This window comes from Corvus moneduloides, chromosome 15 (genome assembly GCF_009650955.1).
Source record: "Corvus moneduloides isolate bCorMon1 chromosome 15, bCorMon1.pri, whole genome shotgun sequence".
Classification (NCBI taxonomy): Eukaryota; Metazoa; Chordata; class Aves; order Passeriformes; family Corvidae; genus Corvus; species Corvus moneduloides.
Window position 1 is genome coordinate 2,084,245 of NC_045490.1, and position 14,999 is coordinate 2,099,243.

The 14,999-nt window shown below is 54.4% G+C and overlaps 1 protein-coding gene across 1 annotated transcript in view; it reads left to right on the forward strand.

Moving 5' to 3' along the window:
* Positions 1–479: 479 nt before the first annotated feature.
* Positions 480–14,999, forward strand: part of STK10 (serine/threonine kinase 10) — a 41,362-nt gene continuing 26,842 nt past the window's right edge. Inside the window, exons 1-2 of the mRNA XM_032125027.1 lie at positions 480–732; positions 11,125–11,289. Of these exons, the coding sequence (XP_031980918.1) occupies positions 577–732; positions 11,125–11,289 (321 nt within the window). The 5' untranslated portion in view covers positions 480–576. The remainder of the gene's footprint in view (positions 733–11,124; positions 11,290–14,999) is intronic.

Genomic DNA, 14,999 nt, shown 5'->3' on the forward strand with positions numbered 1-14,999 from the left:
CCGTGTCTGTGCCGGACCGAGCCCTGTCTGTGCCGAGCCGTGTCTGCGCCGTGCCCTGTCTGTGCCATGCCCTACCCGGACCGTGCCCTGTCTAAGCCGGACCGAGCCGTGTCCGTGCCGTGTCTGTGCCGTGTCCGGGCCGTGCCGTGTCTGAGCCGGGCCGAGCCGTGTCTGTGCCGTGTCCGGGCCGTGCCGTGTCTGAGCCGGGCCGAGCCGTGTCCGGGCCGTGTCTGTGCCGTGCCCGGGCCGTGCCGTGTCTGAGCCGGACCGAGCCGTGTCTGTGCCATGTCCGGGCCGTGCCGTGTCTGTGCCGTGTCCGTGCCCTGCCCGGGCCGTGCCGAGCCGTGCGGGGCGGTGCCGGCCGGGCGGGCGGAGGGCTCGGGCGGCCAATGGCTCAGTGGCGAGCAGCCCAGCCCAGCCCAGCAGGTGGAGCGGCTCCGGCTCGGGCTCCATGTGCGCGGCTGGAGGCGGCCCCGGCCCCGGTCCCGCCTCGCCGCTCCCCGGGCGCGCAGCGGCTCCGTTCTCCCGGGGCCGGAGCGGGCGGCGGCTCCGCAGCTCCCGGGGCCGCACTCCGGGATGGCTTTCGCCAATTTCCGCCGCATCCTGCGCCTCTCCGCCTTCGAGAAGCGCCGCTCCAAGGAATACGAGCACGTCCGCCGCGACCTGGACCCCGGCGAGGTGTGGGAGGTGGTGGGCGAGCTGGGCGATGGAGCCTTCGGCAAAGTCTACAAGGTGGGTGCTCGGAGGGGCTCCGGGAGCAGCCGCGGTCCCGCGGCCCGGGCTCGGAGCGGCTCCGCTCCCCGGACACACCGGGGCCGGTCCCGCATCCCGTTAGCCGGGAGGAGCCGGGCGGGCACAGCGGCTGAGCTGGGCTTGGGAACGCAGCGCTCCGGGAAGGGGAAAGGAGCGAGAAAAGCTTTCTTCTTTTTTTCTTTCTTGCCTTTTAAAAATTGTTTTTGTCGCCCTGAATCGCCCGTTTTCAGAGCGATGCTTTTGTGAGGAGACCCAGGCGCTCCTTGCCAAGCCCGCCGGTGCAATGAATGGAGGGAGGTTTCTTGGAAGTCGACACTTCCAGGGCTGTCTCCCAAGTTTTTTGAGCCTCCGGGGGTGGCATGGGATTCGCATCCCCGCGGTCGTCGCCGGCAGGAAACTTGGAGGGCGAAGAGGAGCCGTGTCCAGGGCCATGAATGTTTAACCTCGGGGTTTAGGGATGGGGGTTTCAAAGACCAAAGCTTCCCTGGACTTTGCACTCCGAAGCAGCGGCGTTCCTGCTGTCCCCGGCTCTGAAATGTCCCCTCTCCCGTGCAGGGGTTGAGCCGGGGGGTTTGGGGTGCAGGAGCGGGCTGGGGATCCGAAGGCTCCCCAGGGCACACCTGTGTGACAGGCGCGGTTTGGAATGGGGGTGGGAATTGTCTCATGGGCAGCTGGGGTTTGATGGCCTCGTTAGATCATTTGAGAAGGTATTGCCTTTGAAAAACGGAGAAATAAATAGGCCAGGAAGGGAGGCAGGTGGCTGCAGGTCAGGACTGAGGGATTTGGTGTTTATTTCTTGTGTCTACCACGTCATTTGACAGAAACTCTCTAAAAAAGTGAGTGCTAAACGCCCATTGAGTGGAAGTGTTTAGTGAAGGATCCTGTCTTCTAATAAAACACAAGTCCTAAAAATCGTGTTTAAATCCCTTTTCCCTTTATCCTTTTGAAAGCAGCACCAGTAGAAGTCCTGTTGCCAGTCTGCTCTGTGAGGTGCGTTGGAAACCCATTTGTGTGTAGCAACACTCACTCCTGGATGATTCCTTGCTTTTATTTGCTCAGGGTTCTCAGGCGGTGACAGGAACCAGGTAAACACTGTTAAATAACTTAATTGGCCTCTGAGAGAAAGGAAAACTTAAATAATTATTTAAATGCTTCCTATTTTAAACATGTATAATGTATCCAAAGTAGGTGACTTAGAGAATAAAGCTAATTTAGAGATGGCTGGTTTGGTTTTTAGTCTGTTGTCATATCTGAATGCCTCAGTTATTAACCCCAGCCTCACACCAAGAAAAACATTGTCAGAGAAACTTAATTTACTGTAGGATGAGGGTGTCTGCCTGCCAGGCAGTAGCATCTCATCTTCAGCTCCTTTCATCCCCATTTTCACCCACATGAGCATAAAAATGTCCCAGTGGAGACCACACATCTACAACCAGAAGTTCACTCCTTCTGGAACTTGAATATTCAGGCAAATTTTTGCTTCTGTGGAGTTTTAACCCTGCTGAGCAGGGTGAGGTTTAACCTTGTGCCAGAAATCAAAGGGTTATTTTATTGTATTTAGCGACATTTCACTTCCATTGCTTTGATCTCTTCTCCACCTGTTCTCCACTCCGCCTGGCAAATGGACACGGGCGGGTTTTGAATTCTCATGCAAGAGTTTGTTTGTTCATTGACGAATCCCAAATTATTTGCGCCCTGTGCTATAAATCCTTATTTTAGGTAATAACCAGAGGCACAATTTCCCTTCATCTACGGGGTTTTTTTTGTTGCCTTCCTTTGGGTTTTTTTTATATCTGGAGCACTACCCTAAGTGGGGATGAGTGCAAGATGGGGTGTGGAAGAAGAGGTTTGCTCTCTTGTGCTGCTCAGCTGCCAAAAACCTGCAGAGTAACCCACTAAAAACCTGCAGAATAACCCACCATGCTCCAGGAGACCGGAGCTGCCCAAAATGCAGTGAACAATTTGAATCATTCTCTTGTAATCACTTTAAAGTCCATTTGATCTTCTCACTGAAGGCATTGCTGGGAGCAAGGCTGAGTGTTTGCAGGGCCCTGAGCTTTTCAGGATGTTTGAGTGAAGTTCCTGCCTGTTTTCCGCCCCTTTTCCACACCCGGAAGCGTGGGGAGGTGACGGAATCCTGTGCCTGCATCCTGCCCCTGTGCCATATGTTGTGTTCCCTTGGAAAGGTCTGGCAGCCCTCAGCAGGGCTTTGCACCCTGGACAAATTTCTGGGAGGAATTTAGGTGTGGAGAGGTGGAAAAATGGGCTGGGTTTAGTAGGATTTGCTTTTCTGAGGCCGGGTGTGAGCAGGAGGAAGGAGGCCTCGGGTGTTTGGGGTGTTCCTGCCCTGTGAAATCCCGTCTGGAGCTGTGTCCTGTGCTCCCGTGCACTCAGCTGAGCAAAGCTGAACTGGCTTTCTGAAAGTAGGACAGGCTTCATTTAAATACATACTAATTTAAAAAATGAAATTTATGGTGGAGTCTGGATCGTACACAGCAGAGCTAAAGAAACCTGCGGCCAGCAGAAACGACTGGGATTTCCCTGCTTTTACAGAAAGTCTCGTTGCAGCAAAAGAGGATCTGGCTGCACAAGGAACCAGTTGGGCAGAGGGTAATGAAGCTGAAAAGTAGGAGGGGGTGGGGAGGAGCTGCTTCTGCCCAGCTCTCGTTCTATGAGTGCCGTGGCGTTGGCGAGGCCGGAGGTGCAGTGAGGATGTGGTGGCAGCCCCCAGGTGACCGAGCTTTGTCACCACCTCACCCAAAGCTCATTAAATGGATGATCTCCAATCCAGCAGTCGGGAGCTGTGGTCAGCGGGTGCCAGCCTGGGAAGGCCTGGAAAAGTTCCTAGCGCAGACCCTTCCCGAGCTGCCGTGAAAGAAAAGCAGAGCTATTTTCCTGGGAAAACACCTAAGATGCCGTTCATAAGCTCAGAGGATCTGTGCTGGCGCTCCAGAGCTGCATCATTTGGGAGGGACGCGTGGCAGAGGCAGCCCCTGAGCTGCTGTGCTGCTCTCAGGGCAGATGCTCAGGGTGAAACCAGCAGTGCTGGCAGCTTGGAGCCGCAGCATCACCTCCCAGCCCTGCAGAACCGGGGCTTTACCGCTTCACCCTCGCATTAGTGCCAGCAGCAAGGGATGCCCGAGGACTCTTGCGGGCGTGGAGAGCTCCCACGTTGGCAGGGGCTCCTCTGGCTCCTGGAGGACGGCCAGGGCCTCGCTGCCTTTCTCGTGGGGGGATTGTTGTGCCGCTCCCCTGCCTCTTGTGCAGCGCTATCTGCCCTCCCCAGCGCCCGCTGATGGGGACATTGGCTGCCCGATAAGGCGGCAGGGTGGGGACAGGCTGCCCACAGCCCCCGCACGCTGGGAAAGGGGGTTATTCACTTTATTCACTTTATTCCCTTCAAATCGCCTTCAAACAGCTCCATCCCGCCGAGCCCCGGGGCCACGGCGAGTCACCAGCGCGTCTTTTGTGCCCTTGTTCTCCTTTCTTCTCCAAGACGCGCTTAAAAAGGCGAATTTGGGTTATCTGATGTGTCGTGCTGCTGTCGGTGCTGTACATGCTGCGGACTAGAAACGCGGCTTTGAAACCGGGGTAATAAAAGGCTGATTGTTGGATGTTGTGCAGCTGCCTCGCAGCAGCAGCAGGGCCGTTTGTGGGCACCAGGGTGTCCCTGTCACTCGAGGGTGTCCCTGTCACTGGCACACCTCTCTGCTCATCACCCCAGCCTGCACCATCCGGGTTTGCTCAGGTTGGCTCAGGTGATTCAGGCTCAGCTCTTGGTTTGATCCATGAGGGAGCAGGTTTAGATGGGATATTAGGAAAAAATTCCAGCCTGTGAGGGTGGGGAGGCCCTGGCACAGGGTGCCCAGAGAAGCTGGGGCTGCCCCTGGATCCCTGGAAGTGTCCAAGGCCAGGTTGGACGGGGCTTGGAGCAGCCTGGGATAATGGAAGCCGTCCCTGCCCATAGCAACAAAATGAGCTTTAAGGTCCCTTCCAGCTCAAATCGTTCTGTGATTCTACGATTTAACCTGTAATTCCTGGAAAGGGTGTCACGGAGAGATGTTAATCTGCCGAGTTAATTTAGAAAAAGAAAGGAGAAGGAAAACAAAAGCAGGGGAAGTTTGAGCTGATTGGCCGCAAAAAATGTAGGATCAAATCGTGGTCTTGTCCTTTAGAACAGCTGAAGGGTTTCCTTAAAATTAAATTTTCCTTAAAAAAGATTTTCCTTTTCGCTTGGGAAAGAGGAATGGGAAGGTTTAACAATGTTAAACCTGGCTGAACTTTAAGCTTGATGTTCACTTTCAACTCGTGGAGCCGTGGGATGCCCCATCCCTGCCGCAGCCCTGTGCTCTGCGGCCGTCTCGGTGTGACAGGGGACGGGGATAGCTCTCCACGGCCTAAATATTTGGACAATGACTTCAGTGGCACAGCCCAGATCTTGGCAGCGCTGCTGCCAGTGGGAGCTGTGGGCAGCTGCGTGCAAGAGACAGCTCAGATGAGCCTCTCACCCTCAAGCACGTGGCGATTGTTGCTGCGCAGAAAAACCCTGCCTAGTCCATCTCGTGATTTTTTAAATGTTTTGTCTCTTGAGAGTCCAGCTTCCTCAGAGAACAGGTTCTTCTTCTCGTCCATGGGGTGCTGCTGTCTGTAAATGTGGGGTTCTCCTTGTGAGTCTCGGGTGAAGCCCCCTGTGGCTGGGGGTCCCCACGGGCTATGGGGGGTGGCTCTGCTGTCCCCCCATCCACTGGCACAGCCTGAATCCAGCGGGAGCAGGGATTCAGCAAGAGGAGCAAAGGCACACTTTGCTCCCATGGCAAAGGGAGAGCGCAACTCCCTTCAAGTGCAGTGTCTGGAAGTGCCACCCCCGGGATTGGGGCTGGAAGGGGCAGCGTGTCCCTGGCACAGGGCAGAGCCATGGCACCATTCCTGCTGGAGCTGCATCCCTTGACTTCTGCCTCCTGGCTGGGGAAAAGCACCTCGGTGCCGCCTCCCAAACATCTGCTCTTCCCAGCCAGCACATGGAAACCTTCCCGACCTTTCTCACCTCCATGGGCTCGTATTCTCAGGGCTCCTCTCCTTATTTGCTCAACCAAACTCTGGGGAGGTGGCAGAGGCAGAGAAGGGAGCTGTGCCCAGCAGAGCCAGCTGGTGTTGGTTCTCCTCAGCACTCGGAGCTGCTGGCATCGTTGTGCTGCTCCTGCCCCATATTCCTCCTGCCATGGGAAGTGCCAGCAGTGCTGGGCCACCCTGGCAGCCCTGGGCTCTGGAGACAGGGAAGGGCTGAGTTCTTTATTCTGCTTTTCAGCCCAGTATGAGACGGCTGCCAGCCAGCCAGCCCTGCCACTGCCAGCCTAAACCCATTCCCTGGCTCTTGGGTGTCGCAGCCATTCAGCCCCTGCTCCCACAGCCCTCCGTGGACCAAATTTGTTGCAGGAAGTTGCTAGGAAACTCAGACCTGCCTGAAAGGCTTTTCCCCCTCTATTTTTTTTTATTTTCTCAATGTTGTGGCACTGGCTGAATGAAGACCAGGCCAGGAATGCTCACTTGGAGCACCGTGCTCTTTCAGGGACAGGGATCTGAAGGATGTTCAAGTTGGAGGCTGAAGATGCTGGGTCAGTGTGGAACTTTCCTCTCCTCAAACCTTGCCTGTTTATTTGCACATGTCTCTCCCAGCCCAGGCCCACGAGGTCTGCCTGGTGTCTGTGGGTGGTTAAAACACAGCAAAACAGCCCCAAACCCTCTTGCTGTGCCTGTTTCTGCGGCTGGTTGGGTGCAAGGTCTGAACCATCACGTGCTGTGCTGCTCTGTGGGCTTCTTATCTCTGCCTCCCTTTCCTGGGCCACTGCTGAGCTTTTAAGGCCAGAAGAGGTGTTTGTGCTGTGCTTTGGTCACACTTGTGTTTGGCAGGCCTACCCAGAAAACGAGGCCGTGGCTGTAGCTGAGCTCTCTGGTGGGGCTGCTTTCCCTGCCCTTTGCTTGTAAAACCAAAGGAAGGCAGTTCTGTTTTCTCTTTTTTTTTTTTTTTTTTAACGGTTTTTGGGTGTTTCAGAAGCCACTTCCCCTTCCCTTGCTGAAGTGTTGCCACAGCTGCCAGAGCAGCAGGGCTGGTGCTGCCCGACGTGGGGGCTGAGGGACCAGGGCTGTGCTGCTGCCCCCCATCCAAATTGTCACCAGCTGCTCTGTTTGGTGGCACCAGGGCTTGAATCCAGCATTTCAACAAACCCCAAAGAGGCCTCATTTATGGAGACTAACTGAGGTGGCTCTTGGGGGCTTGTTAGGCTTGGGAGTCATGGAATGGTTTGGGATGGAAGGGACCTTAAAGGTCACCCAGTGCCAGCCCTGCCATGGGCAGGAACACCTTCCACTGTCCCAGGCTGCTCCAAACCCCGTCCAACCTGGCCTTGGGCATTTCCAGGGATCCAGGGGCAGCCACAGCTGCTCTGGGCACCCAGTGCCAGGGCCTGCCCACCCTCCCAGGGAGGAATTCCTTCCCAATATCCCATCAAACCCTGCTCTGTCTGTGTACACTCATTCCCTCTTGTCCTGGCACTCCAGTTCCTTGTGAAAAGTCCCTCTCTGGCTTTCCTGTAGCCCCTTCAGACACTGGAGGAGGCAACCTTCCCTTCTCCAGGCTGAACAACTTTCTCGGCCTGTCCCCATCGGGGAGGTGCCTTCATTCCAGCTCCCATTGATTGATTATTTGACACCACCTTGAGCACTGACTCAAGCCTGGCTATCTGTGTTTGTTTACTGGTGCAAGGAACTGGGGCCAGGTTCATCAGGAGGCAATTAATTGTTACATAATCCCTGAGAAGTGTGTGAGGGAGCAGTTGCACACAGAGACAGAGCAGGAACGCACTGGGGTGGGAGAGGCCCAGCTGTCACCCCCCAAATGCAGCATCACTGCGACCTCCAGGCTCTTTGCTCCTGGGGCTTTAAGTGGGTGATATCTGAAGCATCAGCTCTCCTGGCATGAGGACAAGGCTGGCAAGGAGGGGAAGAAGAGCTCACACCAAAAATATGGTGGCACGATAGCCTGTAAGGGATGATCCCGTGGCTTGGGAAGATACCGGGTGCAAAGGAGCGGAGGTGAAGCAATGGCGGAGCTCTCAGTTCCCCTTTTTGTGGCAGTGAGAGTTCACGCAGGGCTTTCCTCTGCCTCACCTAGAAACTGGCCGTCCTGAACCATCCAGCCTTCCGGTAATGTGTTCTTTCAGGGCTTAAAATAGTTCCTGTGTTTGTCACACTCTGGATTTCACAATAGCTGCGGGGTGAGTCACAGGCAAAGGCCAAACAGCCACTTCTGTCACCTGAGCAGGCACCTCTCACCCCTCAAATCCATAAACCCAGCAGTGGTTTCCCTCTCTGCCTTCTAGGAGCAATCCTACTCATCCCCTATTTCCTGGTATTCCCGGTGTGTTCGGCAGTGGCAAGGCCAGCACCCAGTTTGCTCCAGAGTTCTCCAGGAAGATCCTTTGCATTGTTTCCTGCTTGGCTCCTGGCAGGACCCTCTGGAAGTGGTTTACTGAGTAACTTTTATGTGACATTTGTGGAATGCACGTTCCAGCCCCATTCCTGCACGGACCTGTCACCGTTGACTCGCCCAGGGGCTGGTGGTGGCCCCGAGGGGTTTTTGGGGTTTAAGTGACTGAAATGAACCCCCCTGTAGTTCAGCAGCATCTCCTGGGTACCATGCTGGCAGCTGTCTGCTCTAATTTTTTGGGGGGCTAATTAGCACCCCAAGGACCAGTTATCCATGGGGTTGAAATGTCCAGGAGTGGAGGAGGAACTGGCATTGAACAGTTTCTTGGGATCTCACAGGCTGGGAGGCTGCTGGGGTGTGGCTGTGGCCTGGTGTCAGGGCTGGGGGATGAGCAGATGAAGAAAAAGGGAGAACTGGGCAGAAGATCCTTGGAATTCCAAACCTTTGGCGATGACAAACGTGACTTGCTGAGCTCAGTTCAGGAGTGCCCGTGCCAGGCACCGTGCATCTCCCTCTGTCGTGTGGTGGGAACAGGACAGCTGGAATTTGGGCTCAGAGGGGCCGTGGGCACCTCAGGAAGGGATGAACTGTCCAGCCTGTACCAGTGTTGGTCCTCCCAAAGCTGCTGTGTGGGGTAACCAGTGTCTTCTCCACGCTACAGGGGAGATAATTTTCCAAAATCTCCTGCTTGCCCCGTGATCTCAGGTCTCCTTCCTACTCCAGCTTCTTCTGCCATCCTGAGGGTCAATTTGGTCCCTCCTGGGAAGTGCCCTTGGTTGCAGCAGTGACATTATCACAGGCTCATGCCCACACCATGCCTGTGCCACCCCTGCCCACGGGAGCTCGCTGGCTCTGAAGTGTTGTTGCATCAGGAGTTGGTGATGTCCTGAGCTGATTCCCCCTTGGAGATGCTGCTCTCACTCCTGCTGGGGTGCCCAAGCTGTGACCTCCCTGTGCCAGCTGGGGGCACGTGGGACATGGGATGGTGAAGTGCTGCTCCCCCTCTGGAGCTCAGGGAGCAGGAAGTGGGGAAGGGAGGGTGAACACTTGTTCAGGACGGCTCAGCGTGGTGGAGAAATGCAGAGGTCACTCTGTTCTGGTCACCTTTAAAGCTGAGCACCAGGCAGGTGCAGGTGGGCTCCCAGCTGGGCAGGGACCGGTCACCCATGGGATGTAGGAATACCAGTGAACGAGGCCAGGCTGGGCTGTGGTCACTCCCCCACCACAATTTGCAGGGTTTGCAAACCCTCACCCCCAGCCCAGCTCCGTGCTCTGCTCCTGGATTTTTCCAGGTGCCTGCTGGGCCCCAGCATCCTGCAGGGTCTGAGCTGGCAGGGCCCCCACCGGTGGGAAGCAAAGCTCCAAGGGAAGCCCCACCTCTTCTCACAATATTTACTTCCCCTCCCTGGAGCTCTCGCAGCCCCGTAAGTGCAGAGCAAACACAGTGGGGCACTTCTGGCTCCCGTTGGAAGGGCTGTGCTTCTCCCTGAGCTCCTTCCACATCTCCTTCTGCCCTGCTCTCTTGGTGACAACCCAACCAAGCTGAGCTACAGAAACCCCCTAATTTCTCCTGAAACCAGCGGGAGCTGCTGTCCTGCGTTTGGGCAGCGAGCCCAGATGGAAATGGATTTGTCCCCTGTGGTAAGGACACAGCTGTCCCTGCCAGCTCCTGGAATGCAGCAAGACTTCAAAACACAGCAGAGACTCAGGAATCCCTCATTTTCCTCACTCTGTTTTCCCAGTATTCCTTCCTCCCCTCGCCAGCCTGTCCCTTGGCACACGGTTATAGTGTCACCCAAGCTGTGTGAAGCTCTTCAGGGGGGCTTGTGGTGTTTGCAGCAGGAATTAATCCTCCTGAAAGCTCCCCCGCAGGTTTTCCAAACACGGAGATGTAAACTGGAGAGCGGGAAGAAAGGTCACAAGCAGAGCTTGGCCGGCTCCTCCAGGGATTCCATCCACAGATGGATTTGTTTCCCTGCAGGAGAGGCAGCCTGGGTGTGATGGAAGGAGAATGGGGGAGGAGCTGGAATTGTGTCAGTGGGGAGCAGGGGGTGAGCTGGAGGGAATCCTGTGCCGTCATCTGCTGACTCAATGAACTTCTGGGAATGTCGGGATGCTCCTGAGTCAGCAGCTCCTGTCTCACCCCTCTCCCACGTGTGACACATCTCCTGGTGCAGCTGGACTGTGGATTTTACAAAGTCACAGAATCCTTGAGTTTGGAAAAGACTTTCAGCATCATCGACTCCCATCTGTGCCCCATCCCCACCTTGTCGCCAGCCCAGAGCTCTGAGTGCCACCTCCAGCCCTTCCTTGGGCACCTCCAGGGATGGGCACTCCAAACCTCCCTGGGCAGCCCCTGCCAAGGCCTGAGCACCCTTTCCATGGGGAAATTCCTGCTGCTGCCCACCCTGAGCCTGCCCTGGCCCAGCCTGAGGCCGTTCCCTCTCCTCCTGTCCCTGTTCCCTGCGAGCAGAGCCCGACCCCCACCCTGGCTCCACCCTCAGATAGGTCTCAGTTGTCTTATCTGCATATTTAGGATTTCTAGTAATTCACCTGTGGTATCATCAGAAAAATTCTACATTTTGAGGTTTCCTTGCTTCCTTTTTTTTTTCTCCATGCTACAAACAACAGGATCCATCTTCTTTCCTAAAAGTTTCCATGTCCCTGTGATGGGAAGTGGTGTGGGCTTTGGAGCCTGGAGGAAGGAAGGAGCATCCAGCCACTCTGCGAAGCTGTGGGCAGCTTTAGGAAGCTGAAATGCCTCTGCAAGTTTCCCTCCTGGTTTTATTGCTGGGGCCAGTGGACCCTGGCAGGAATTGGAGCAGCAGGAATTTTGTGCTCCAGCCTCTCCTCACTTTCCCTGGACTCACCCTGGTTTTGTCTTGCAGGCCAAGAACAAGGAAACGGGTGCTTTGGCAGCTGCCAAGGTCATCGAGACCAAGAGCGAGGATGAGCTGGAGGATTACATGGTGGAGATCGAGATCCTGGCCACCTGTGACCACCCCCATATCGTCAAACTGCTGGGAGCCTTCTACTGGGACGGCAAACTCTGGGTAAGGGCTGTCCCCAGGAGGGACCTGTGACATCCTCACTCTGCTCACAGGAAGGGGCTGATCATGGTGAGCTCTGGAGCTGCTTGAACATCAGCAATGAGTCACTGTGGGATCAGGGCCTGGGTTTTCCCTGCTGTCTTTATGACCAAACTCTCCTCTAACTAAAGCTGCTCGTAAATACCCAAGGGAAGGCCAAGGGATCTTCACAGGGAAGCTGAAATTGTGTTTTTTCCACCATTTAGGGTTTGTAAAGGTAGAAAAAGCATCACCAGTAAGTTCCTCTCTCCTTTAAATCCCCCCTTTTACAACATCAGCTGGAAGGGTAACTCTTCCAACAGATTTTTTGGATTTGGGGCTAATTTCTGGCTCAGCACTTGTAATGCAGAGGCACCTGATAGCAAGAGCTCCATTTCCCGTGGCTGTGGAGGTGCAGGGACATAAAATGCAATCGAGTGGGTTGGTGCAAGGGCTGGAACAGCAGGTTCCTGCATCTCCCTCCCCTAGCCCGGCAGGTTTATTTATTATTTTTTATTTCCCTGCCTGCTGTTTTCTCGAAGTGCCTGGCAGCAGAGGAAGCTGAGTGTGAAAGGCACCTTGCTGTGCTGTGCAGGGGATGGAGAGGCTGAGGGAATGAGCCCTTGGATACTCAACTCTGTGCCTGTGTCAGGATTGTGGAAATCAGGTGAACAGGAGGATTTCCAAACCTGTCTCCTCGGCCAGTTCATCTGCTCCTCCTTCAACTGCAGGAAGTCAGGAGAGTGGCAAAGGGTGCGTTCAGCAGCTGTGGTACTCCTTCCTTCCTGTTTTTAATGTCTCAGATGCCTTTGTGGCCTCCCTGAGTAAATTTAGTATAGAGTTAAAGAAGAGATCTCAGCTTTGGGGACTTGCACTTGTGTGAGCTGAGCTGTTGGAGCCGCCGATCCCTGCCTGTGGTGCTGAGGGCTGAGGGGGGTAACACAACCCCTGTCTGGTTCATTCCTGGGCTGAGCAGTGCAGGAGAGGGATGTTTCATTGAGCTGATTCAGCAGCACCTTTTGCAACGTCAGCACGTGTCTTCTTATTTAAAAATCCGTGGATAAAGCCCCCAAGTTCTCTGGGACACCCAGCTTGGAGGGCTGGAGAGTTTCTGCTCTGTTTTCTGCTCTTGGGGGAGCTGAGTTGTCCAGTTGGTATTTTGGATGGATTCTATGTTCAAGAACAAAGTAAATACGTACCCTGCTAAGGAAGGGAAGGACAAACATCCCTCCTAGGAGGGGACTCGGGATTTGGATGGATTGCAACTGCAGCCAGGATTTATCTGGCCTAAAGTAAAAAGGCAAACACACCCTGAGCCGGGGTGAGAGGTGAGGCTGCTTCATCTGCCTGGTTTTATCTCCCTGCTCTCCTGCATCCTCCACGTGGGCCTTGTTCCTTCTCTCAAATGTCAGCCCCCTCCCCTTCCCTCTTCCACCTCCTCCCTGCCGTAGGAAGCTTTGCCTTCCTTCCTGGAGGGAAGACGGATTGCAGAGTTCCTTGGCTCTGCTTTGTCCAGGGACTGCTTTGTGATGTCAAGTGCTCGCCGACCTACTAAAATTAAACAGCCTCTCTGGAACCACTGCAACAAGAGCCTCCTGTCTGAGCTCTCCCACGAGGCCAGGAGCTGGGAGTCTCTCAAATCCACGTTACAGCCCCGGCCATTGTTCTGGGAGCAGGATCCTTCTCTTTATTTAATGATTGGAGTAGCATTTGCATTTCATTGCTCAGGCTGGTTTTGTTAATGCTCCAGTGTTTTCCTGGCTTGGAGGGGAGTCACTAAGCCAGGCTGGTTTACTTCTGCAAGGCTTTTGGTCCCTACCAGGTTTTCCCTAGAGTCAAAAGCTTCCTTTTCTTGGTGACCAGTGCTGCTGGGGAGAATTTGCACCCAAATATAAACACCAGCTCTTACTGTTCTGCCCATATCCCATCCCTGGTTCCGTCTGTGCAGTTGTTTGAACCAGCATTTTCCTGGATCATTTGCATGCTGGATGCCTGGCTTCTGCTGTGCTCTTGCCTCTGAGTGGCTCTGGCTAAAACTTCTGGGGGTCCCTGTCTGGTCAGGAACCCACTGTGGCTTCCTTGCTCCTCACAGCCCAGCGTGGAAAGAGAATATTCCAAGTGAGCAGGTCCAGATGTGCCCAGCCCCCTGGATGGCTCTTGAATAATTCACAGCCCAGTGCCACAGGCAGGCTCAGCCCGAAGGGGCTTTTCCTAAATCAGTCTGGCTGCTCTTTCCTTGAATTAACAAGGAAAATGTGGGAGGAAACCTCGCCTTTGTGATGGCTGCTGCAGAAGCCTCCTCATCCCCCTGAGCTGGGTCAGGTCCCCGTGGCTCCTCTGCCAGGCTCTGTGCTCCAGCAGCCGGGAGGGGACATGAAATATTTATGGGGCAAAAGCCCTTTCTGTGCAAGGGGAAGCGACTCGTCCTCCAGCAGCTGCTCGGAAATCCACAGCACTGAAAGGAAAGCACAAACCAGAGAATCCCTCTGGGTTTTATACCTGATTGGCATCAGGTATAAAAGGAGGAAAACCGCAGCTCTTGTGTGGGATGGAGCAAAGCCCACTGTGAGCAAGGGTTTGGAGACCCCCAGTGAGTCCCCAGGAATAAAACTGGTGGGGTAACAGCATCCAGCGTGAACTTTCTTGGCAAATAAATCCTCTGCAGAGAGGCTGTGCCCTGCCAGCAGCTCCTATCTCATTCCATCCCCCTCCATCTCTTTTTCTTTGCTCGTGGCAGAGGCCAAGAAGTCTTGTGCTGCTTGCAAACAGCCCAGGGAAGCTGCAAAACTGCCCTGGTGGGAGCTTTCAGGATTTTATTTTATTTTTATTACAAGCCCCGTGGCATTTCATGTTCTTTTGCATAAATCCGGCTGCTGGAAATGGGGGCACCAAATGAAAGCTGAGAATCTCCTACTTTTTTAAAAAAAGAGTTTGGTTTGAGTCCTCGTGGCTGGGACACATTTCAAAGTCTCTTTTCCTGCAGTGTGATGCAGGACTTGGAAACACAGAAGCAAATCCCCCTCACCCAATATAACACAGCTTTAAAAATGGACTTTTTAAAGCTATGTGTGGCTGAGGAACGGGACTGAAATGGCCTTTGCTTGCTTGGAACAGATTTTTCACTGATAATTATTACAACGTGGGAAAGAAAAACAACAGCTCTTGTGTTTTGTGTCCCTCTCGAGGGCTATGTGTTTGGGGTTGGTTTGTTTTTTTTTTCCCCTTCCAAAACAACAACAAAAAAAAAGACTGAGACCTCAGAGGAAGGGAGGAACTTTTGATCTGCTGCTGCTGAATCCCTCTGCTGTTTCCGAGTGTCTCCTCCCGCAGCCAGAGCAGTGATAAGATGAGCGGGGAGGAGAGTTTTGTTTGCTGGGAAGAACTTGAACTTTCCTGCAGGAAACCTCTGTTCCCGGGGGATGGTGGCTGTGTCCAGACATCCCAACAGGATGGCAGCAGGGCAGGAAACCCAGGAACCTGTCGAGATGCTCCAGCACTGAGTCTGCAGGATTCTCTGGAAATTAATTAAAACATCATTTGGCCCCAGTGCTGAACCACTTTGCTGGTGATGGGACAACTTTTCCAGGGAAGCCCTGGGGAATTCTCTCCCCCTCCCTCCTTTTCTCTGCCCCACGGTTGCCATGGCAAACGGGTTTTTGAATAAACAGCCGTTTCCTGGAGATCAAAGCAGGGAT